At 40.4% G+C, this 22550-nt stretch overlaps 3 protein-coding genes and 1 long non-coding RNA gene across 7 annotated transcripts; 2 read left to right on the forward strand and 2 right to left on the reverse strand.

Annotated features, from left to right (window-relative positions):
- The first annotated feature begins 4255 nt into the window (after positions 1-4255).
- ltb4r2b (leukotriene B4 receptor 2b) lies at positions 4256-10221 on the forward strand. 2 transcript variants are annotated; one of them, XM_070919056.1, is made up of 5 exons: positions 4256-4339; positions 6612-7209; positions 8356-8556; positions 8660-8703; positions 9266-10221. In XM_070919056.1, exons 2-5 carry the CDS (start codon positions 6631-6633, stop codon positions 9531-9533), a joined length of 1092 nt encoding a protein of 363 aa, XP_070775157.1. In that variant the 5' UTR covers positions 4256-4339; positions 6612-6630; the 3' UTR covers positions 9534-10221. The 2 variants fall into 2 exon arrangements, with proteins under 2 accessions (XP_070775157.1, XP_070775158.1); XM_070919057.1 differs by lacking the exon at positions 4256-4339 and having other exon boundaries at positions 6572-7209.
- Positions 10222-10437: 216 nt separating this feature from the next.
- LOC139297080 (uncharacterized) lies at positions 10438-12060 on the reverse strand. Its single transcript, XR_011598463.1, has 3 exons — positions 11995-12060; positions 10807-10841; positions 10438-10633 (listed from the first exon to the last, which is right to left on the reverse strand). It is a non-coding gene; the product is annotated as an uncharacterized lncRNA (long non-coding RNA).
- A 1314-nt stretch (positions 12061-13374) lies between these two features.
- On the forward strand, positions 13375-17561 carry sdr39u1 (short chain dehydrogenase/reductase family 39U, member 1). 3 transcript variants are annotated; one of them, XM_070918427.1, is made up of 6 exons: positions 13375-13470; positions 14028-14134; positions 14357-14439; positions 14831-14952; positions 15088-15240; positions 16054-17561. In XM_070918427.1, exons 1-6 carry the CDS (start codon positions 13449-13451, stop codon positions 16479-16481), a joined length of 915 nt encoding a protein of 304 aa, XP_070774528.1. In that variant the 5' UTR covers positions 13375-13448; the 3' UTR covers positions 16482-17561. The 3 variants fall into 3 exon arrangements, with proteins under 3 accessions (XP_070774528.1, XP_070774529.1, XP_070774531.1); XM_070918428.1 differs by having other exon boundaries at positions 16060-17561; XM_070918430.1 differs by having other exon boundaries at positions 14831-14946.
- On the reverse strand, positions 17097-22301 carry mettl17 (methyltransferase like 17). Its single transcript, XM_070918426.1, has 14 exons — positions 22175-22301; positions 21360-21501; positions 21123-21272; positions 20927-21014; positions 20448-20529; positions 20193-20266; positions 20018-20112; positions 19844-19914; positions 19139-19246; positions 18940-19008; positions 18788-18838; positions 18606-18698; positions 18215-18411; positions 17097-17382 (listed from the first exon to the last, which is right to left on the reverse strand). The coding sequence occupies exons 1-14, from the start codon at positions 22241-22243 to the stop codon at positions 17289-17291; spliced, it is 1383 nt and encodes a 460-aa protein (XP_070774527.1). The 5' UTR covers positions 22244-22301; the 3' UTR covers positions 17097-17288.
- Between the last annotated feature and the right edge of the window lie 249 nt (positions 22302-22550).

Below are 22550 nucleotides of genomic sequence, written 5' to 3' on the forward strand. Positions count from 1 at the left end.
CGCCCTCCGGCAGCGAGGACAGGATACAGATAGACTGATACAATCTTATCTCCCTGCGTCGGATACAGCGACTTTAACCTTCCTTGGTGCGCCTCGAAAAAGAGAGTTTCCCGGAGATATTCCCCAAAACTTTTGTCCTTCTCCTATGTGCGTGTCATTGCGCAAATATCCCTCCTCTTGGAAGGTTTGGATGTAACTTCGGCAACTTTTCCACGCCGTTTCCACACGATGAGGACTTCTTCTTGCTCGGATATTTGCAGCTTTTTCAGCCTTGATGCCTTGCGGTCCAAATCAAATCTTCGCTCAGGATATCTCAAAGTCTTCTCCGAAACATATCTCCCAGATACAGTCCGGCCTTTCATTCTACTTCCATCGCCATCCCCATAACTTCTTCTTCTTCTGCTTCTCCGCTCAAGACACACAGAGGAGGGAAAAAAAGTTTATCAAATATTTTTGTCGTCCTTTACCCTTAATTGCCTTTGGGTGGGTTTCCCAGCTCCAGTTGGTCCGTTACTCATTCCCCATAGGACCTTGTGCCTGTCAGTCATGAATCCCCCCTGCCCAACCCCCCCCCCCCCCCCCCCCTTCCCCACTCACTCTGGAGGTTTCTCTTTTACTCAAACTCTCTTCACATTTACTTAATACACCAACACACACTGCAAACATGTCTTTTCTTTACAACTTACATCTTCTTTTGCATCATCCTGACATCTTGTTCCTGGTGTTTGTCCCACTAGAATGAAGTTTATCTCCATATCATACCTCAGCACCAATAACTTTTTCACACATTTAAACCCAAAACAATATGATTATTATTCCAATCATGAGCAGGACTCATGGCAAGCGGCTCGCTGTCTCCGAAAACCTGCCATTGAAGGCCGGCTGCACGGCCACCAGGGCTGCGATGTTAGTGATGTCAGTTAGTGAACATAACAGGGCCTATTTCCTGTGGCCATGAACACGACAGCCCCCCTTTTTTGGCTGTCACTCTTCCCTCTCCTCCCCCTTTCTTCTTTTTTTTTTTTAAACCCCACTCCTCCTCCTCCTCTCTCTTCTCCCCACCAACTCCTCCTTGTCCCTCCTTCTCTCCAGTCTTCCCTCCCTCCCCTTCCTCTCCACCAAAGATCTGTTTCTCATTATCCTCTGTAGTCTGCTCTCTGTCTGAGTCAGGAGACGAAAAACTTAAATAAACACACTCTCTCTGGCTCTCTCAGTCCAGCTCCTTAACCCCCCCCCCCTTCTCCCCTCTGTCCTCCTTCCTCGTCCTCCTCCGATTCTCACAATCATTAGGCGTATATGTTATACTGGCGTGTAACTGGGGGTTTGTTTCACTCTCCCTGTCATCCTCTTGGGGTTGCGTGGGCAGGCCTTGGATCCTGGACTGATCTCAAGATGTTGCAGTCTCGTCGGGGAGAGAAAAAAGTGCAACACCAGCAGGGCCGACGCAAGACTTTTTAGGGCCCAAGGCAGGATCTGATAATGAATACCCGATACCAAATCCCCATATGGCACTATTATCCACCATAATGTATACATTTATATACACTACTAAACGTGAGGGGTAAAACATGAATCCGAAGAGAGTTCAATTTGTTTTCAGTTTGTCTGGGGGCCCCCATGGTGGCTGAGGGCTCCTATAAGTGGCTATCAATTTAGCTATTTCCTAATTAGTCTGCCAGTCTACAATGTCCTCAATAAGCCGGCGTTAAGACCCAAAACAGCAATGCAGGGGGCTGCGTTGGTGTTTTTTAATACTTTTATAACTTCTATATAGCCTTTTTCTAATCTTTATCTTTATATTTAACTCTTATTATTTTTGTCATTGCACATTATGCCCCGTCCCTTTTAGCACTTCCTCTCACCTCCTCATGTCACTGCACATATCCTGAGGCTATCACAACAAGTTACAGTTTGAGGTACTTGTACTTGAGTATTTCTTTTCTCTGTTTATACTATCGATTGATTATAAAGTTCAACTTTCCTCGTCCACACTAAAATGTTTCAGATTCTTCCACGTGTAATATGCAAGTTATTTCCGATTTAGCTGCCTTTGACTTGAGAGACAGTAAAAAAGAAATGGTTTAGTTTTGTGAGTTTTTATATGTGATGGAGCAGCAGGACTTCCAATAAATAAATACTGCATTAACTTGTTAATAAAGCTGAACTTGAACTTGACAAAAAAAATGTTTTTACATGAAGGTGCTGTACTTATACACATTTTCAGAAGTTGAGACACAGAGCCTCTCTAGAGATGGAAAGTTTTGGGGGGTTGTGAAACTGTTGAATGGCTAATAAATTGTTTAAAGGACTGGTGCAATGTGATGGATGAGTGCAACACACAGGAGGAACTGCAGAGCATCAAGTTTATAGGAAGAGGAAGAGGAAGAGCAACAGGAGGAGAAATGATTCCTGTGGATGTGTTGCCATCATGTGGTTAAATATCAGAACAGTTTTACTGTAACTTTCCTCAACAGTCAGCGGCGCTGTCACAGCCTGAGGACACAGATTATCAGTGAAACGGGTTTCATAACTTCCTGATAAACTGATGAGTCAGACAGAGACAGACTGAAATTATTCATTGACTCATTGAATCAGTGGCTTAAACTGAAGTACATGTTGTGGTTGACATTATCCAGATGTACTCCAAAACATAGGATGCTTGGAGAGATTATGAAATAAATTGATAGAAAGTATTTAAACAGTAGAAGGCGATCAAAACGTTGTACTCAGATCTACTATTCAGATCCTTTACTTAAGTAAAAGTACCACACTGTAATAATACTCTGTGACAAGTAAAAGTCCTGCATTGAACATACAAAGTATGTATGTATAATCAGAAGAATGTACTTAAAGTATTAAAAGTAAAAGTACTCAATGCAGAAAAATGTCTCCTGTGACTCTCATACTATTATATATTATATCATTAGACTTTCATTATTATTACTCATGCATTCATATAAAAGTAGGGTTTTAATGCTGTAGTTGGTTGAGGCGAAGCAGATCTTTAAGTGTTTTGTATTTGACTGCATCTAATGATTATTTTCATTATGGATTAAACTGCTGATTAACTTCTCAATTAATCGATCGATTGTTTGGTTTGAAGACAAATTAGAAAATAGTGAGAAATGCCGTCACGATTACCCAGAGTCGAAGTACAAAGTGGCATGAAAAGAATTTGTACTTAAGTACAATACTTGAGTAAATGTACTTAGTGCCATTCCACCACTGCTGTATACACTGTATACTGTACTATATCATGACGGAGTCTTTACAAGTTCTTATCAGAGCAGTAAAATAGAAGATGAGGGTTCCTATAGAACCAGATTTCTTTCATTTTTAAACTTGTGGTCTTCAGCGCCAACAGAGGCCAACTCAAGTGACATCGCTTGAAGCAATTAATCAGATCTCACCCAGCTTCCTCTGCAGCCTCAACAGGCTTCATACAACTGTTTTCACATATGCAGCGATACCCAAGGCCTTTAAACAGACTTTGATGTGTGAAATCAGCGGGGAACTCCACTTTAAGCCTTTACTTTCACCAATTTAAACTGAAGTGTTTGTTCAGACCGTCACTGCAGTTGATTCTGGCATCAGCTGCTTGAGTTCAGCTGCCAACAGATAACTATCAGATAAAGTTGTCTATAAGTGTGCAACTGCATGAACGTGAACCTGGATGGATAAAGGTTTCATTCCCTCAGACCTTGAGTTTCAACTTCGGGGCTTCTCCTCATTTCTCCACTTCTTACCGGAAAAATTCCTGTCAGTGTCAGAGACTTGTATGAACTAGTGAGTGTGAGCTTTTATGTGTGTTACCTGTATGCGAGTTTGCGCTTGTGTGCTCAGCATCTCTGACACAGGGAGCTTGTGCAAGAATTTGAATCACGTATACTGCACTGTTACTTCAGATTACGCAACAGTTGACTCACAGAGAGTGAAAAGTGCCTCAGGACACACAAATATGCATTTTGATATGTGACACTGGGATGTGTTTTCAGGAAGAATGCATGTTTAATCATAATAAAAAAAAACGCCTTTATGCATACATTGTTATTGTACAGATACAGTCCACAGCATAGTCATATATGGAGATGAACATACAGTACTTAACATAGAGGGAGAGAGAGTGAGAGTTTTAGGGAAGGACACGCCTCTCTGCCGCCCCCCCCCTCACCACCGCATGTTGCAGCCTGTGGGGTAGGATGTGATTCAGTTTATTATGGACTGACCGAACAGAGGCCGTCACACAAGGGAAACACTGCAGGAACCGGACAGAGCGGAGAGCAGCAGTGTGATAATTGAATCTGACGCGCATCACAAAGAGACATCAAGTCCTGGAAAGGTCAGTCACTCTTTAACGTTGGAAGGCTCTCAGCACTTTGGACTTCTTATTGATTTTACTAGATTGTTGATCAGATTTACGTCTTCCCCTCTTTCGTGTTCTTTCTTCCATCTTTTTAATAATAATTTACTTTGCTTGACTTGATTATTTACACGTAGCAGATTTATTACAAACCTATGACTCATCATTTTAAAACTTTGCAAGGCAAGCTAATCCATCTTTATTGCTTTATTGGCAAACTGAGTTTCTGGCAGGAACAAGTCATTTGCGCTGTTGTGGTGATTTTATGATTTTTTGAACGTTTCTCCGGTTCGGTTTTGTTGTTTTTGTACCCAAATAATTGATCTTTGCTGTACTTTACAGCAAGTATATTGTATTTTTTCCACATCTGTTGGTTTCTCTTGCATATACTTCTGCAGTCCTTTCCTTAGTTTGTCATTTAAACATAAATCAGAGATTTTTTTTCCTTTTTACACTTTGTCCTTTACAACTGTTTATTTATCATCATATCAGTCATATATCCATTGCAACATCATAATTTGCAGATTTTTGTGTTTTGACCTGACCTGACAGATAGCATGGCCGTCTGTGGGTTGGGGCAGCTTTATGAAACTTTAGACAGTAATTCCACCTGATCCACCAGCATCAGCGTGTTTCTTAGACTCGGCCTTCTGTTGCATTCTTTCACCAATAAAGACAGTCTGACATTGATTCCTTTTGTCTACTCGTTCACTCTCGTATAAAGCCATCAGGGGAAAATAAACAGTTTGCTTTAGTGGGACCAAGGCAAGGAAATATTCTCACAAAGGGAAATGTGGCTTTGCGCTCATGTTTAACTCAGTTTCTATTCAGTGATACAACATCTTGAACTGTGTTATTGCTTAAAGGTCAACCTTCTGTGACCTCTGCACTGCATGTTGCTGGTTTCCATGTGACAGGACAGCGAGAAAGAGTCCAAAGAAGAAAAAACTAATCTAAATGAATCAAAGACCCGTGTCGAAATACGGCTCTTCTTTGACGCAGTACTGCTAATGTTTGGCGTGTTTTAGCATGCTGCCTGTGAGCTACACTGTTGGCGACAGAGTGAATATTTTAGAGGCTGCGTCAGGGTGGCAGCCATCCTCTAGTTCGGGAAACAGCTTGTGTACCATTGGTAAACAATATTTTGTAAAGTTTATCTTCAGTTACTCAGTTACCATCTTCATCTTTATGTAGGCCAGGTCAGAAATCCAATAATCAAGTCAACTATAATCTGAATAAAGTGTTGAAAGAGCCACATTGCCAGTAAAATCACCTCTTTTATAGTTTTACATGTCACCATTAACTGTTAAACAACATTTCCTTACAGAGGAAATTCTTTTTAACCGCCTGTTCCTGTTATCTTTAAAGAAGAGTGATGCAATGGCAATCCACATCACACAGACGTGTGGTGATGCGTGAAGACAGTTTTATCAAAAGTTGTACAAAAAAGTTCTTGAAGCAGATAGTTGGGGACCACGATAGCAGAGAAAGCAAAGATCCTGAGCAAATGTTTTCGTGAAGCTGCCATGTCTGAAGCTGACATCCGGTTTTAGTCTCAAACAGAAAAGTTCATAAAAACATCTGCTGACTGACAACAACACGTTGTGTGCAGCATGCTTCAGCATAGATTTGATTAGTGTTGAAAGAAGGTGTGCATCCGTTACCTCAGACAAAAGATCTCACCATCAGTGATGTAGGGATTGGATCTGGATTGGTCATGTCTACTGTCTGATGAACAGATTGCTGGCTGAGTGAAGTAAATCTGGTTTCATACACTGCAGAGATACTAAAATCACGTTTGTGCTTTTTACTCATAATTATAAAATAATGAAAAATGGTCTCATAAAATTAGAGACAGTAAATCATCATTATGAGATAGTAAATCCTAATTTTGAGAGACAGATACTAAGAAGTCATGAGAAAGGCATCCACATCTTCACCTGACTCTGGATATTTAGGGAAAATCGTAGAATTCAACCAAAACTGAACTTGAGTTTAGTTTATTTGTCACGGAACACGTACAAAAAACATTAATCTCACACAAAGTGAAGAGATGTATTGTACCAGACTGAGCTACTAGCTAATTTCCATCTGCAGTCCCTGGGCAGGTGGACACAAGCACTAATATTACCAATCAATCATAGATCCAAACATACACACATATATAAAAATATAAACATATCATCCCCATTTAGCCCCCCTCCCCTTTACTTCAGTGGCAGACATATTTAACTGTGTCTCTCTTCCTCAGGATCAAAACTCCTTCTAGCATGAGCAACTTGAGTCGTTCCTCCCTGCACACCACGTCCAACGGCACGAACCCCGAGGATGACAGCGTTGTGAGCAATGACTTCTCCACGAGTTTGGGGGCCCTCATCCTCAGCTTGGTCTTCCTCCTGGGCGTCCCTGGCAACCTCTTCATCGTCTGGAGCATCATGGCACGCATCCGACGCCGCTCGGTCACCACCCTCCTCATCCTCAACCTGGCGTGTGCCGACGGCTTCCTCATGGCCCTCACCATCTTCTTCATCGTCTACCTGGCCAAGCAGACGTGGGTCTTTGGTAACGTCATGTGCAAAGGCCTGTTCTACCTGTGCAACTCCAACATGTACGCCTCCATCTTTCTCATCACACTGATGAGCGTGCACAGGCTGGTGGCCGTGGTGTTCCCGAGGAGAGTGTCCTCCCTGGTCAGCAGGAAGATAGTGAGGAGGGTGATCATAGTCACGTGGGTGCTGGTGATGGTGATTGCCATCCCCTCACTGGTGTTTCGAGACGTGAGAGAGGACAAAGATGAGAGGAATAAAACAAGATTGGTGTGCGCGCCCAATCACACCCTGCCCCGACATGTAAGTAGACTAGGGCTGCAGCCAAAAGTACAAAAGATATCTGCACCTCTGAAGCCTTGTTAAGCCAGCATGGAGGAGAAGGTCTTCATTGAACTCCTCATCTTAACTCCTGGAGTCCATCTGCTGATGGTGATCATGAGTGTTGCTAAACTTGAAGGTTCCCTGTGGAGTTTTACTGCTAGCTGGTAAACATGGAGGTCAACAGCGCAGTATTTAAAATACTGAAAATATAAATATATAAATTGGCTTTGCCAATGTTTTATGAGGAAGGAAACAAAACTTTATTTGTTTACAAGAAAACTCCACAGGGCCCCTTTAAAAAGCCACAGAGGAGCTGTTAGTCTGTAAGATATTTAGCTATGATGCTATCAATGAAATGCCCAGTATGCTTAAAGCTAGATACACTTCACAAAGTTATTGTTGTTGCAGCATAGTCCAAACAAAACCACAAAGAAATGAATTCAAATTTAACCTGAAGCTGATCCGAGTGAGACATCTTCCCTGGAAAGCGTTTCCATGCTGAGGTGCAGTGGAGGGATAGCAACAAAATGAGTACATTTCACACTAAAAAGGCTGTAACTTTGGAAGATATCCACTTGATTTGTCTAATTTGGTTTCATCTTGAGTCTCACATTAGCTTTGGATAAAATCTGGAATACATTTTTTGCTTGTAAATGTGGATTTTGTCGCTTACATTGAAGGCACATTGAGACAGGGATGTCTTTGTGGCCTCCTGTTTGAACAGGAGGAATGATTACAGCGAGTAAAACCTGTTCCAATATTCATAAAGGCACCTGACTATTGTTTTAAGTTGTTAATTGTTGTAAAATTAAATATCTATCCTTTAATAAGTCTCTTTACTAATTGCCACAAAATCAGGCCTGGTGGTCGGAGGTGTAAACACAAATCAACACAAACACTTTTCTCGCAGTGATGTCCTAAATACAACCCTGAGACTTATTTATGAGGGATTGACTTATTTTTCCACAAACAAAAACTTGCGCCATCATTTGAGAAATGCTTTAATTAATATAAAAAGTATACACATATTGACTGTTTCATCATTTGCGTTTATCTTTGCTTCATGAAAGAACAAACGTGTTTTTCTTATCATGCTCAGCCTGTTTTGTATCCTCCTGTGTGCAGGTGAGGTTTCAGTATGCCTTTGAGACCGTGACGGGATTCATTCTTCCTTATACAGTCATCATAATCAGCTACGTCCTCATCCTGAGACGCCTGAGGCAGACCAAGTTCCGCCGAAAGGTCCGCAGCGAGAAACTCATCCTGGCTATTGTGGTGATGTTTGGCATTTTCTGGCTGCCGTACCACGTTGTCAACATGATACAGGTGCGTGAGGGCATGTTCACAGTATCTTTGATCACATTAAATTGCTTTAAATCAATGATCTGATCTGTTGAATGAACACCGAGTTTGTTTTGGTCGCCCCAAGGTGGCAGCTGAGTGGTACCCAGAGAACTCACGCATAAGAGAAACGTGAGTAACCAAATATTTTCTCCACTTTCACCCACCCCCTTGATTTTTTTTCACATAAGCAATAGCACTGCAACTGCATTACAGAAAACATGAGGGTTTTGTCTGATTCATTTTCACACATATCTGCTGTGAAGTCTTTGCAATCGTTTTTGTGTCTCTTTGTAGTAGTTTTATGTCTCTGTGGTCATTTTGTGTCACTCCGTAGTTGTTTTGTGTCTGTTAGTAGTCACTTTGTTCTCTTTGTAGTTGTGTGGTTTTGCATCTCTTCATAAATGTTGTTTTTTGGGCTCTTTGTAGACATTTTGTTGCTGTGTTATGTCTATTGTGCCCATTTGTAGTAATTTTATGTCTCTTTCTTGTCACTTTCCAACTCTTTGTGGTCATTTTGTGTCTCCTTGTAAATTGCTTTGCGTCTCTTTCAGTGACAATTTGCAGGTGTAGCCCCCCCCCCCCCCGTCAATGAAGCTCTTAAGAATGCTACCAAACTTAAATTTCATCTTCCCAATCCCTAAATAATTGTTGCAGTTGTACTTGTGGTCTAAAATGTTCTGTCCACCTGCAGATTGGACCACATCACTCAGTCCAGTCGTGCCGTGACCTCAGCTTTGGCCTTCATCAGCAGTTGTGCCAACCCTGTCCTCTACACCTTCGCTGGGAAGTCCTACATCAGGCAGAACGGCTTTGCCTTCATGGCTCGGCTCTTTGAGGGTACGTCGTTGGACCAAACTGGAACCCAGAAGAGTCGGGTCATGGATAAAGACCATGTGGGAACCAGTACTGCTGACTCCTCGAACAGCACAGGAGCTTCTACTTTACATAATGGGAGCTGAGCGTTGAATGAACTTTGTGCATAAATGAGCGCGCTCTGACAGTGAATGTATTGTTTGTACCTGACAAGTATATCAGAACTGTAAATACTTTTGTTTTAATGCATTTTGTAGCAGTTAGAGAATTACATTTGAATAAGAAAAACAATTAGTTAACTACAAAATAACTCCATCATACGGTACTGTATCTACTTGGGTAGCAATTACATTGTGAGAAAAACAAACTTTCATTCCTTAACAATTTTAGTCCATTTAACATTTGAAATATACAAACTACAAATGTATTCATAACACTAATGCAGTTCGTAGGATAAGGGAATATGTAAATATTTATGCATGTACAGTATTTGTATACAGAATACACCCAGTTTTCTAGATTGTGATTGAAAACCTAAATGAAAGCTTAAGTTACTTTACGCTTTGTATTTTAGGTTTTGTCATCCAAGTTTTCATGATGCAATAGGACAACCGTTATCTTCAGTCTGTTGCACGACGTGGATCTCAACTTGAGTAATTTGTGAAGTGTTATGCACTTTTGTGTCGCTTTCAAAGCACTGTAACATTTTGTTGTATCCTCATCATTCAACATGCAATTTTATTTTTCAATAAAGCAGAACTTACTGGCAACCGAGATGGTCAGATTAGATTTTAAAGCGCTACAAACATATTCAAGCCACTTGAAGAGCTTTGAAGAGAATTAAAACATTTGTTTTGTGCTGAAAGGAGTTTCAGCTGTTCTTATTTAAGATACATCAGGCAGCTATTTTACATAACTGTCATAGCCTCGCTGCCATGTTAGACTTACTAGTAACTAATATCCAACTACAGATGAACATACACAACTCAAGTCATCTGCAAATTAAAGACAATACAGTTTAACACAAAAATGCTTTATTTACGAGTGATTTTCACAGTTCATACATAACCTACTGTGTCACAAGACTACATTAAGCAGGGATTTAGATGTGCATAAATTCTAAGACAGTAAATCAGACTCTGGGTTTTTTGTAATTACCCTACAAATGTGACCACAGTATAGACAAACATATTTCAACTTCTAGATCCCAAACTGGGGCAATCCAGCAGTGGACGGTTGTGTTTACCTGTAAAAGCAAAAAAAAGTATCAATATCAATGCGGACAGACCAAATATAAAACACCCCTCAGTGTAACAAAGTAATTCAACAGCCCCACAAATTAAAGTTACTGCAGTACCACATGCAGTAGTGTACAAACATGTGCAATACACCGTTCAACCAAAAAAGACTGATACTGACCTTATCCAGATGGATCCAGTCCAGGCTCTTAAATCCTAAAAAAACAAAAATGTGACCGTTAGTCTCGACTTGCAACACAACGAACATCCTCAACTAGTATCTGTATTGTCAAACCCATCAGTGCAGTGAAGAATAATCATGAGGTTCAGCTGAAACACGGACTCACATGCAAATCATCATTAAGGTTTGACTGTTTAACGCAGAACTCGAGCTTCAAGTTGAGTAGGACAGAGGAACGCAACAACCCTGCAGCAGGTGTAAATGATGCCTGGCGTTTGTAGTTACTGTTGGTCAAAACTAATGCAGTCCAACACAACAGTCCTGCGTCCATGAAGGTTTCCATGTTCCAGTAACTTATAGATGTTTATTCAACTGTATGATCATTTTAGAGGATGTAGTTTGTGGCACTGTTGAACTGTATTGCATTATACAGTGCAGGGTTTCTGTTATTTAGCCTCCTCTTAATGATGTAAACAGGGTGGACAAAAATAGTAACACCTGTCAGTATAGCACCTCAAAAGAAATCAAAGCCTCCTTTAAAATCAATAAAAACTGATTACAAATGTAGAACTTGAAGCAGTTCAGCATAGTTGAAGTTATTGTACTCAGGATTCTTGCAGTTTTTCTACCCACATGGTTGAAATGCACTTATTGTAAGTTGCTTTGGAAAAGTAGTCAGCTAAATAAATAATGTAATTATAACCCTCTTGAAAATAGTTCTTATTGCAAGACTTTTATTAGACTGCATTAGATTTAGTTAGTCTTAGCTAATAAACTGGCAACTGAGTGCATCTTTATCACCCTAAATAACAGGATTGAAGTCTCTCAGCTGCACAAGAAACTAGTTTACATATAATTAACTTACATTATAATACAGTTCATGCATAGATGCACCACAAAGCGCTTTACAGAAAACCTGGGAGTTCATTATGCTACTAATTATGTGAGTTTTAATCCTAAAACATCACTCACTGAATGCTGCCTTTCAGTTTGAGCTGTAGTTTGTGGACTGAGGCCCAACAGGGCTCATCAGCTCAGACCATGAGGTCTGTTTGGCGCTAAAACAAGCGGCGAGCTAACAACGACCATTTGTGCGGAAATAACCGCAACAAACAGCCTCACGCAGATGCATAAAAACATCAACGGCGACACAAACAATGTAATCTCGTTCAAAACGTGAACATGTACCGTGAACGAAGCTCCACGCACGCTGGTTTTCGTCTCCCCGCAGAAACGCGTCCAACTTCCACCACCGCAACAAGGAAGAGAGGTCGTTAATGAAGCGGAGGCTCAATTTATCTCTTTATCAAAACCACGTGTTCGCTGTCCTCCGTCAGAAAACAAGCAGCTTCCGGGTCTGGCGTAGTAGGCTGTCAAGGAGCCAACAATTATAAAACACATGGCTTTTAAAAACAAAAAACACCAATTATAAACAGCAACCATTTTATTATTAAAAAGAGATGTTGTTGTTGTTTTTATTATACTGAAATGTATCTACAAACATACAGGCAGCATTCATCCAGCAGCTAAAGGTGCATTGTTGAGCATATAACTATATAAATAAGTAATAAAACACAACATAAGCCTTTGATGGTAAAATACTGATCTAATAAAACATAAAGTAAAAATAATAGTTATATGATTGTTAAGGGGACTTATCACATAAGTCCTCATAATACAGTAATATTACTAGAGCCTGATTTATAATGCATATTATACTATATTCCCCTTTACTTTGCTTTGCTGTTTCTCTTTCTCCTTTTATGTTTCTTGTGTGTCTTATTTTAACTGTTTTGTTTAGTCTTTGATAATATTGGCAGTTGAATTTGATGTGACTCCTTCATGTTGTTGGGTTTTTTTTTTAATGCATGTAAACCAATAAACAAGAATCCATCCAATGTGTACTTGTGAAGATTTCTCATTAAAATGATTAGATTTACACTAAAATACAAATATTTTTTGTCACATTAAAATGTAGCCACAATGTTTCTTTCCCCAATTAAAACCAAACCTAGTTTAATTGAATGTAAATTCCTGCCTGCCTGTCAAAAGCACTCATAAAATAAAGGGGTAACTTTCTATTACAAAATATACATGTATTGTTTATAAAAGGCTTAAAACACAATATTTTGTCATACTGGATTCATCATATATCTACTCTTTATGATTTAGCAAACCAATTAATGGTTCCAGCACTCTTGGAGCTACAGCGAGGATCCAAGCAAATTAATAATATTAATAATCTCACTCTCTTTTGCACATCTTGTCCTCACTTATGGGTAAAACCTGTATGAGTTAAACTTAGTAAATTAGTTCACAGCTGTTTTTAGCCTTACATCTGCTCCGCTGACATGACAACATTTGGAAACCATGTTTCACTGAGTTAGCACATTGGTTATAGTAAGTTAATATGAATAGATAGCTGTATAGATAATCAGCTGTGTTTAAAGAAGTCTTTTAAAACTCATCCCCGGTGCTGCTCTAAACTACAAAATGACGTCGCTGCCTGGCTACGGAACTCCTATTGGTCCAAAACAGCTTGAAACGTCTCACTGACGCCACTCAGAGTGGTGCAGTCACAAAGAAACGGTGTAACCTGCAGCGACGTTCAGCTTTTTCCTTCAACATTGGACCGTAATTTAATGACCATGAGAGTTTTAATAGGTATGTATGTTATTTAAGAATTATATCGTTTTTAAAGTCGCTCGTAAAGGTCAATGTGACATAACGCTACCAGCTAGCTGTTAGCTAATGTTAGCATTGCAGGCATGAAATGAGTGTATTTACCAGTAAGTTAGGTGCGTGTTATGTTCGTCCAATGAATATTACAGTAAAAGAAGCGTGCCAACTATGTGATTAAGCCCAGGAAACTGTCACTGTGTTTGTTTTTTTAATTGTTTTTGAAAGCTAAGTGCTAAAGTGATGCAGAAAGTCCTGTTTCGTAAGCATGTATAGTACGCATGCGCACCGTACTGACCGTGCTGAACTTAACATAACTGAAAGCATCCAGTACGTTGTGTGTTCATGCATCATAATGTAGCACAATCAACATTATTATTATTATTATTATTAGTAGTAGTAGTAGTAGTAGTAGTAGTAGTAGTAGTAGTAAAATTAGGGCAAATACAACCCAACTGTCTTTTCTCTCATCCACATTCAATGTAACTGGATGGATTCTTTGGTTCTTCTGTTTCCATTTATCCATGTTGTCTTCCTTGTAGGAGGGGGGTCTGGCTTTGTGGGCCGTGAACTGACTCGCCTGCTCAGAGACAAAGGTCACGAGGTCACAGTGATATCTCGCCAGCCTGGTCCAGGCAAAATAACATGGGTATGATCTCAGGTTGATTCAGAGTTGTAGTCAAACAGTAGGGACCAAGGTCATTTCTCACCTTGTCTAACACCTGAGTCATCACAACGATTTTTTACGCTCCAATGTCTGTTGAATAGTATGGATTTCCTCTTTTTGCTGTATTGCAGATCACTCTACTTGTCTCCAAATCCAGAGTCATGTTTAAACTCCTGTGCTTTTATCCCCTCTGTGCTCCTGTAGGCTGAGTTGGAGTCTGGTGGCCTCCCACCATGTGAGGGCGCCGTCAACTTGGCTGGAGAGAATCTAATGAACCCACTACGATGGTGAGCAGTAAATAAACAGAGCCTGGGTAACGACTACATACAGCCACGCTCTTTCTAGTCTAGTAGAGAATACACTAAATAGTCTGTGGACGTTTGTGGACATTCCTGTTCAAAACGGTGGCCTTGGTCTGAGGTTTTTCATGGCTGTTTTTTTCTTGCTGCAGGTTTTTTCCTGTTTCAACATGACAATGCCCTCGTGCATAAAGCCCAGCCCATAAATAAATGGCCTGCTCAGTTGCAGCATTTGAATACATGATTAAGTTGCATTTGATCAACTAGAAATGAATGTAATGGGCACTTATTTGTGTAATATCTGCAGAGAATGAGTATTGCTGTGGGTACTTTGCCAGCTGTATTAATCTAGCTGGATCTGTTTTCTTTGTGGTTTCAGGTGGAATGAAAGCTATAAAAAAGATTTGTTCTCTAGTCGAATCGATACTACAAAAACTCTGGCTCAAGCCATTGCTGCTTCCTCCAGTCCCCCCCACTCCTGGGTGCTGGTATCAGGTGTAGGTGAGTCTCTGCCTAATAATAAAACTTGACATTCTGATTTGCTGCTAGTAGCAAGTCAGACCGGACAAACTCACAGATAATATAGACATTGACATCTGTTGTTGTATATTTCTTACTTTGCCTTTTGTCCCACAGCTTGTTACAAGCCCTGCCTGACAGCTCAGTATACAGAAGACAGTGAGTGGACACCATTTGACCTCCTCTCCAAACTTGTGAAAGAGTGGGAGGCCGCGGCACTTCTTCCTGAGAATGTGGCAAAAACCACCAAACAAGTCGTCATTAGGCCCGGTACGTAAAAAGTGCATATTTCACTTCAAGTAACAGCGGAAAATCCTGGGATTTTAATGCCAAGTGACCATCTTTTGAAGTTTCACACTGAACTCTCACGTGTTTTTCATGTTTTGCATAAAAGGACAACAGTTACATATTACATGTGCCTGCAGGGTCTAACTCTTCTTAGTTGCAGTTCCACTTTCAGATTAAGGCAGAAAGTTTGCTTTACATGAATCCAGTGGTGAAAGAAGTACTCAGATCTTTTACTTAAGTAAAAGAAGCAATACAACAGTGTAGAAATACTCTGTTAGAAGCATTCAATATTTACTTAAGTAAAAACCCAAAAGTAGCATTAAAATATGATTCAAGTGCAAAATAAAAGTACTCATTATGCAGAATCACAATTTATATTTCACAATAATATAAATTATATTATTGGAAGTATAATTATGGATGCATTAATGTGTACGTCACTTTCATGTTGCAGCTGGTAAAGGTGGGGCTTATTTTCTACTATATATACTGCTATAGCTTGTGAATTTCATAAATGCAGAATTACACACTGTAGTGTAGGCGCTGATTATGTTTTGTGTTATTAATCTGAATCTGCAAAGTAACTAAAGGTTTCAAATAAATGTATTAGAGTAAAAAGTAGAGGAGTAGGAAGTAGCAGAAAATGGAAATACTCAAGTACCTCAAAATTGTTCTTTAGTGCAGTACTTAAGTAAATATATTTAGTTACCTTCCACCAATGGGTAAATCGTGCCTAGTACTATAGTATTTATATTAAGTATTTTGTTTTGACTCCATTCCTCGCCCCTCCACTAGGGGCAGTATTGGGCCGCAATGGCGGTGCCATGAAGCAAATGCTGCTGCCCTTCTGGCTCGGCCTCGGGGGCACTCTCGGGTCAGGAAGGCAGCCATTTCCCTGGATCCACGTGTCGGACCTGGCAGGAATCATCGCCCACGCCCTGGAGCCCCCTACTGATACTCTCTCCCCTTCACCTCAAGTGTTCAACGGAGTCGCGCCTGCAGTTAACACCAACTACGAGTTCACTAAAGAACTGGGCCGGGTCCTGAGGAGACCCACCATTTTTCCTGTGCCTGGCTTCGTCATGAACACCCTAATGGGCTCAGAGAGGGCCGTGGTCCTCATGCAGGGCCAGAAAGTCATACCAAAGAGGACTCAGGAGGCCGGATTTCAGTACAAGTACCCGGACTTGACCTCAGCCCTCAAAGAGATTGTTGGGAGTTAACAGAAGTTGAAAGAATGTGTGCTGACTTGAAGCTTTCTGTAACTGTGTGTTCATATTTGCCATGTTAGAATATAAACAAATATGACTTAAATCAATACTTTAACAAGAACTCAGGATCATAAAGGGGCAGACGATACATACTGTAAATCCCACATTCTTCACATGTCCTTTGTCCTGTGCAGCAGCATTTGCCCTTTTATATAAAGGACTCTGATGCCAGATGTGAACAGCAGTCTGGATAATCTGGAGCAGTAGGGCTAACTAATGATTATTTTCATTATCGATAAATCTGGACTATAAAACACCAGGGAACAGTAAAAAAAAAAGATCAGTACACCCATCGCAGTGCAATCATTCCTTCATAATGACATTAATTTAAGGTTTAAGCAAAAGAAAGTTACCATGAAGACCACTGGTGTTTCTGGACTACAGGATTCTTTCAGTAGAGGGATTTTATTTATCCAGAAACATACAAGAGGAAATGTCTTATTCTCCATTTTGGGCCTTTTTAAAGTTCACATTAAGGTCCAAAATTGCAGCATACTTGTTACAAGAAATGGGCTGTTTTGTTGAAGGTAGGTGGTGCACAACAAAGCTGGGTAAAATACAGTAAGACTTGGTTATGACTTTTTATTAAAGTAATCAGACGTTACACGAGTCAGTATTTTAACATTTCCAGTAAGGATATGCAGATGTTCTGATTAACTAAACGCTGATGACTCCTTGAACGGCAGTCTTATCTTGGTTTTAGTGTGCATTTCCGTTGTTTCAAAAGTCTAAAGAACGCATGGCTGCCTCGTTGAATCATTACTCTGAATCACTCTGGACGTCTTCCTCGACTTTCTGAATGATTGGCAGTTGATCTCCCCAGTCACTGTTCCGGGCGCAGCGGTACACGTCTCTGATAAAAGAAAATGAGACACAAGTTTCAGGCATATTGACTGAAGCCATAACCTTAATTCGGTGTCCAATAAAAGCAGCATACAACTATGCTTCCTGTCAATACTTTTTTGGATACAAGGAGTTGGAGTTTTGGAGTCAAGAATGTGTCACCATGTATTAAAAACAGCTGGCATTGAATATCTGGTCCATTTGTATTATTCTTTGATCAGATAGAGCTCCCCATTTAAAATCATAATTTCTCCAATTTGGGACTATTTTATTTAGGCAAAGCTCTTGCCCAGCTGCTTGTGTTTAGACAAGGTTGGCTGCTTTTGTTAAATTGAAAGTGAATTGGCATTTTTGTATCAGTAATCTTGGATATTGTATTGGCCCAACTATAAAAAAAAAAAATCACAATCAAATGCAATCAATTCCCAGCCCTAATGACCCCTGTTAATTTCTGTTTCTTTTAACTGATTCTTTCTATTTATGTACGTTAATCTATTAATACCTCTTTTAATAAACACTGCATATGTGTATCATAGACAGAGTATGAAACACCTGCCAAATGCTGGTAAAATCTGCCACCATTTTAATGAAGTTTTGAATGGCTCAGTTACAGGCAGCCCCTGATGCCTTTTTCAGACACCTCCTGTCATTTGACTAATATTTGCGCCTCATGGTGAAGTTGAAAAGTAAAGGTAAACAAGGGAAGAATGAAATAAAAACAAAATCTGGGATGAGAAAAGGGTGTGAAACGTCCAGCCCTGCTCTCCCATAAATTCCAGACTACCCTCCCTTAAACAAAAAGGTAAAATAGACAACCCTCCCCCTTCTCCGACAACCCCCACCTGCTGTGTTTCCGTGCCGTCACCACCAGGTGTTGTAGTCGTCCATCAGGGCAGCACATTCGACAGTGGACGTGTCTCGTTCTGCGCTGCACCGGTGCAACCAGCCTGGTCCAGTCCACACCTTCTGTTTCTGCCCCCGCTGGTTCTGTCCGAGTCAGAATCACGTAGCTGAACTTCTCCGTCTGCCGGTCATTGTGCTGAAAATACATAAATAAATAAATAAGTGGAATATATCTGTGCTTTGACTGCCTAGTTTTAAGAAGAAATCAATAACATTTTCAGAGAATTTGTTTACATTACCCCCACCCACTATTTCAAGAATTAACTTCCTGATGCTTGACTTTCAAGAAGACTGCTGTGGACGGACATGTAATCCAGAGTGTAGTCTTACCCCGGGCAGAGGCAGAGGTTGGTAGTGCTGCTGGAAGTTGCAGGGAGTGGTGAGCTCGGAGGCCAGTTTAGGACACGTCAGTTCATGAGGACACTGGAAAAACAAAACAACAGAGAAAAGACATGACGCTGCTGGTTGAGGGCACGACATGATATCTTAAATCAGCTGGGATTTCAACACACCGGAGCAAACACTGACGCCGGTCTGGTGTCGTGGACTGTCTTCTCTTGTTTCTGGAGGGAGAGAAGTGAAAGTCATCAGTCTGCTTCCATTAACTATGTCACATAATTTATACAACAACACAAGTGCTATCTTATCTACTGTATTTGAATACCTTCAATAAAGTGTCTCTGGCCTCCATAAGCATCTGATGGCCCTCTTTGGTTCCATTTTCCACCAGCACCTTCACCAAAGTTGCAATTTATACACAAAATGTCTCAAATCCAGTATATATAATCACTAAAGGTGCAAGGGCAACAAAAGTAAGAGAGTAAATCATCTATAGGAGAAGTTGTGTCGTTATTTAAACGAACCAGGTACGAGCTTGTCTTTCTCCACAGAGTGAGCACTGCCTCTTCTCGCTCCTTCACAGCGGGAAGCTCCGACAGGGTGAAGGCTGCTACCACCAAGTCGAACTGCACCTGGGGGGAGATACACAGGACGGTCAGGGCTCCTTATCCTTGACATGTAAGTATAAATACAAAACTACAGGACTAAATGTAAACGAGTTTCTCTACAGTGTGAGTCGTATTCCTGGATTTTTCTCTTGATGACATTTTGTATTTATTTTGTTTTTTGTGTTTCTGTTGGGAGACCAACACTGCTCATACTGACTCTTCTTCTATTTATTGAAAAAAATAATTAAAAATACTTTTTGGAAGCATGAAAAGTAAATTGTGAGTGTGAGGACTTTTGTCAGCAAAGATTACTATTACATTATCAGCGATAGACTGAAACAAACACACATTTTCATCAGACATGGCATCCAGCTGCTACCATCATATATATTACTTAAAGACATCTGTGTAATTGTGTGTGACTGTTATACTGTGTAAACTACACATGCATCATGATCAGGGAGAAAAAGATTTAACTTTTCATATCTGACTTTAATGCAAGAAATTGAATCCGATTTGAATCTTTGTTTGGAACTCACAATTGAGGGAATATATAGAATATATATTTTTAACTTTCTAACACTTAATACAGAATGTGTTTTTCTGCTCCTGGGGTTTTACCTTAGGAGAGACAGGGAGGAACTGTCTGAAATAGACTTGTTTGATGTGAGGTTCAGCTCTTTCGTCGTCACCTGCTCAACATAAAAGACAACAACATTTGATTTTCAGGTATTTGACAAAAGCCCAAACAAAAATATTACAAGTCAAAACTGATCGAAGTGTTGGTGTGTGCACCTTTGAGAAGTCGCTCGGCCAGAGCGTTCATCGGCCCAGAGCTGTCCACACAAACCATCTCCTTCAAAGTGTCGCCCCAACACGAGTGTGACGCCCTGAAGGAGAGAGACTCAGTTTACAGTCTTGAAAATTAAATGAAAACTCTCTTCATGTTGCAGTGATGTTTTACACTCACCAGGCAACTGTTCCCAGCCCTGAACCAAAATCCAGGAGAGAATGAGGGGCAAAAGAGGGATCCCTCTTCTTTATCTGAAATGATCAAAAAAAGAAAAGAACAGTCATTTAGGACAGAGGCAAGACGGCAGACGTCTGACCCCCCCAACACATCCAGGGGTCATAAGCCTCAGGATGTTTTAACATTCTAAGTATAAAAATATGTTTTTTGTGATCTTGGTGAGTTAGCCTATGACCTCCACCACTTGTTCGTCACCTCATTTATAGCTCTCCTCACTGCTGCATAGCACCCAGCCAGCCGAGCCGCCATGTACACCACGCCTAACTCTTCATCATACCTGAAACACAGAGGGCAAGCAGTATATAAAATCATCTACATCTCAAAATCAAGCAGGAGAAATCAGCAGTTACAAGCTCCAAAAATGTAACTCTGGCCTTGTCCAGAGCCTGACATTACAAGTGTCTAGACTTTATATACAGCTAGTGTCAATATGAAAACTGAAACTGAGTCGACAATGTACCTTACGTCTATAAAAAGGTTTAGAATGTTAAATATTGGTCAGCATTGGCACAAATCAGACTTTTATCTTGGCTTGAGTTGGAAAGACTGCTCTTTCTACTTTAGAAAGTAGTGAAATTAACTGAGATCGTTTCTGAACACACTTATAATTTCAAAAACCAGTAAATTCATGGACAGTATCCTCATATAAAAGAATAGATAAAAGCAAGAGTTACTTCATGGGAGACCAGTGATATGTGGTTCTTCTGAGCTCTGAAAACACTTTCTTCTTGATGCGGTCTGCCAGCGCTTGTTCATCTATATCTGCAATTTAAAGCATGTTTAAGTTTCTCCAGCTGCTGCATCATATAATAATCTCTTTATTTACTTATTATGCATCCATTTTTATTTTTTGATTCGTGTGTCACCCACCTCCTCTCTTCTCCATCGCTTTCTCCCAAAGTTGTTTTTCCAGGCTCACAGCTTTCTGCCTCAGAGTGAAATCCTCGACTGCTCGTTTTCTGCTCCACAGGAAGTTTGCCAGGCTTCGAGTGCGGTCAGTCAGCCGAGTCACCTGAGCTCCTACAGGTGGAGAGATCGAAGAGTCGCATTAATGACACAGAAACATTCAGTATACCGACTGACAGCCACATTCATAACTGGACCTACTGAGAATAATCGACCGTGCAGCCGTCTGGAGTTCCTCAGGTAGGCGCAGAGTTTTCAGGTTGGTCACACCTGGGTGCTTCCTGTGTACTTCTCCTTTTAGGAAATCTACCTGGGACTGTGGGTGTGCAGCCACACTCGTTCCCTGAGGATGAAAAATAAGCACAAATGTTTCTTTACCACCTCTTTAAGCTCTAGTGAGTTAGTAAGAGTAACCAACCTCTGTCTGGTCTGAGATTAAAACAAGATTACAGACAGACAAGAAATACAATTAGAGTTAGAGCAATTTAGAGCCAAGATTTTGGTATTTGATTTAAAATCTGTAGTCTAAGCACATTTTATTTCTGAATAGATTTATGGTTATTTTATCTATAGTTTGTAAATTGGATTTACAGGTCACAATGTATATTCCCATTACCATATCTAATATATACACTGTATTAATTGATTTTATCTGTATTACCTGCTCCTACAACAACATACTGAAGAGTAAAATCGATAACACAATTGCACAGGAGTTGAACAAAAAAGGGACAGACAATGTTGTGGCTGTGGCGGCTGAGATGGTGAAACAAGTGTAATGCGTTCGTTCGTGGTGGATGCAATAATAATGGCATGTATTTTCCACGATGCATTAATATAGAGATGAACTGGAGTTGGGTTCACTATTTGTTATATGTGTTTCGGGGTTATGGACAGTAGATGGCTAGTTCACACATATGATAAAGTATCTATATAAACTATCTGCCTCCGTCCTGTTTTTAACACATTGTCTGTCTGACCTCCATAGTTAATATGCTGCGTTCAATGACACTCACCCTGCACATCACCTTCACGGCAACCGCCTTCCGACAGAGGACACAAGCGCCGTAGCTCCGTGATGCCATTTCTTCGGCACCTGGACTGTGTCTTCTTGTGTTTAAATGGCTTTAATTTTAATATTAACTGTCATACTTTGAGGAACTCGGAGGCACGTTGGCATTTTTACCAATCCTTCAACAAAACAATTCCGACCATCGGTCAAGGCGGAACCTTTGGTTCCGAAGTTCTGTTCCACACATAAGAGCACAGATAGGAGTGCTCACTCTGCCTTTGTTTCCGGGTACAGTCCAACATCTCCGACATATGGCTTACTTCTAGAAAATATTAATTTAGCATTGTAAAGCTAATGTTAAAGTTGGACTCGAGTTGTGA

This window comes from Enoplosus armatus, chromosome 14, assembly GCF_043641665.1.
Source record: "Enoplosus armatus isolate fEnoArm2 chromosome 14, fEnoArm2.hap1, whole genome shotgun sequence".
NCBI classification, from domain to species: Eukaryota; Metazoa; Chordata; class Actinopteri; order Centrarchiformes; family Enoplosidae; genus Enoplosus; species Enoplosus armatus.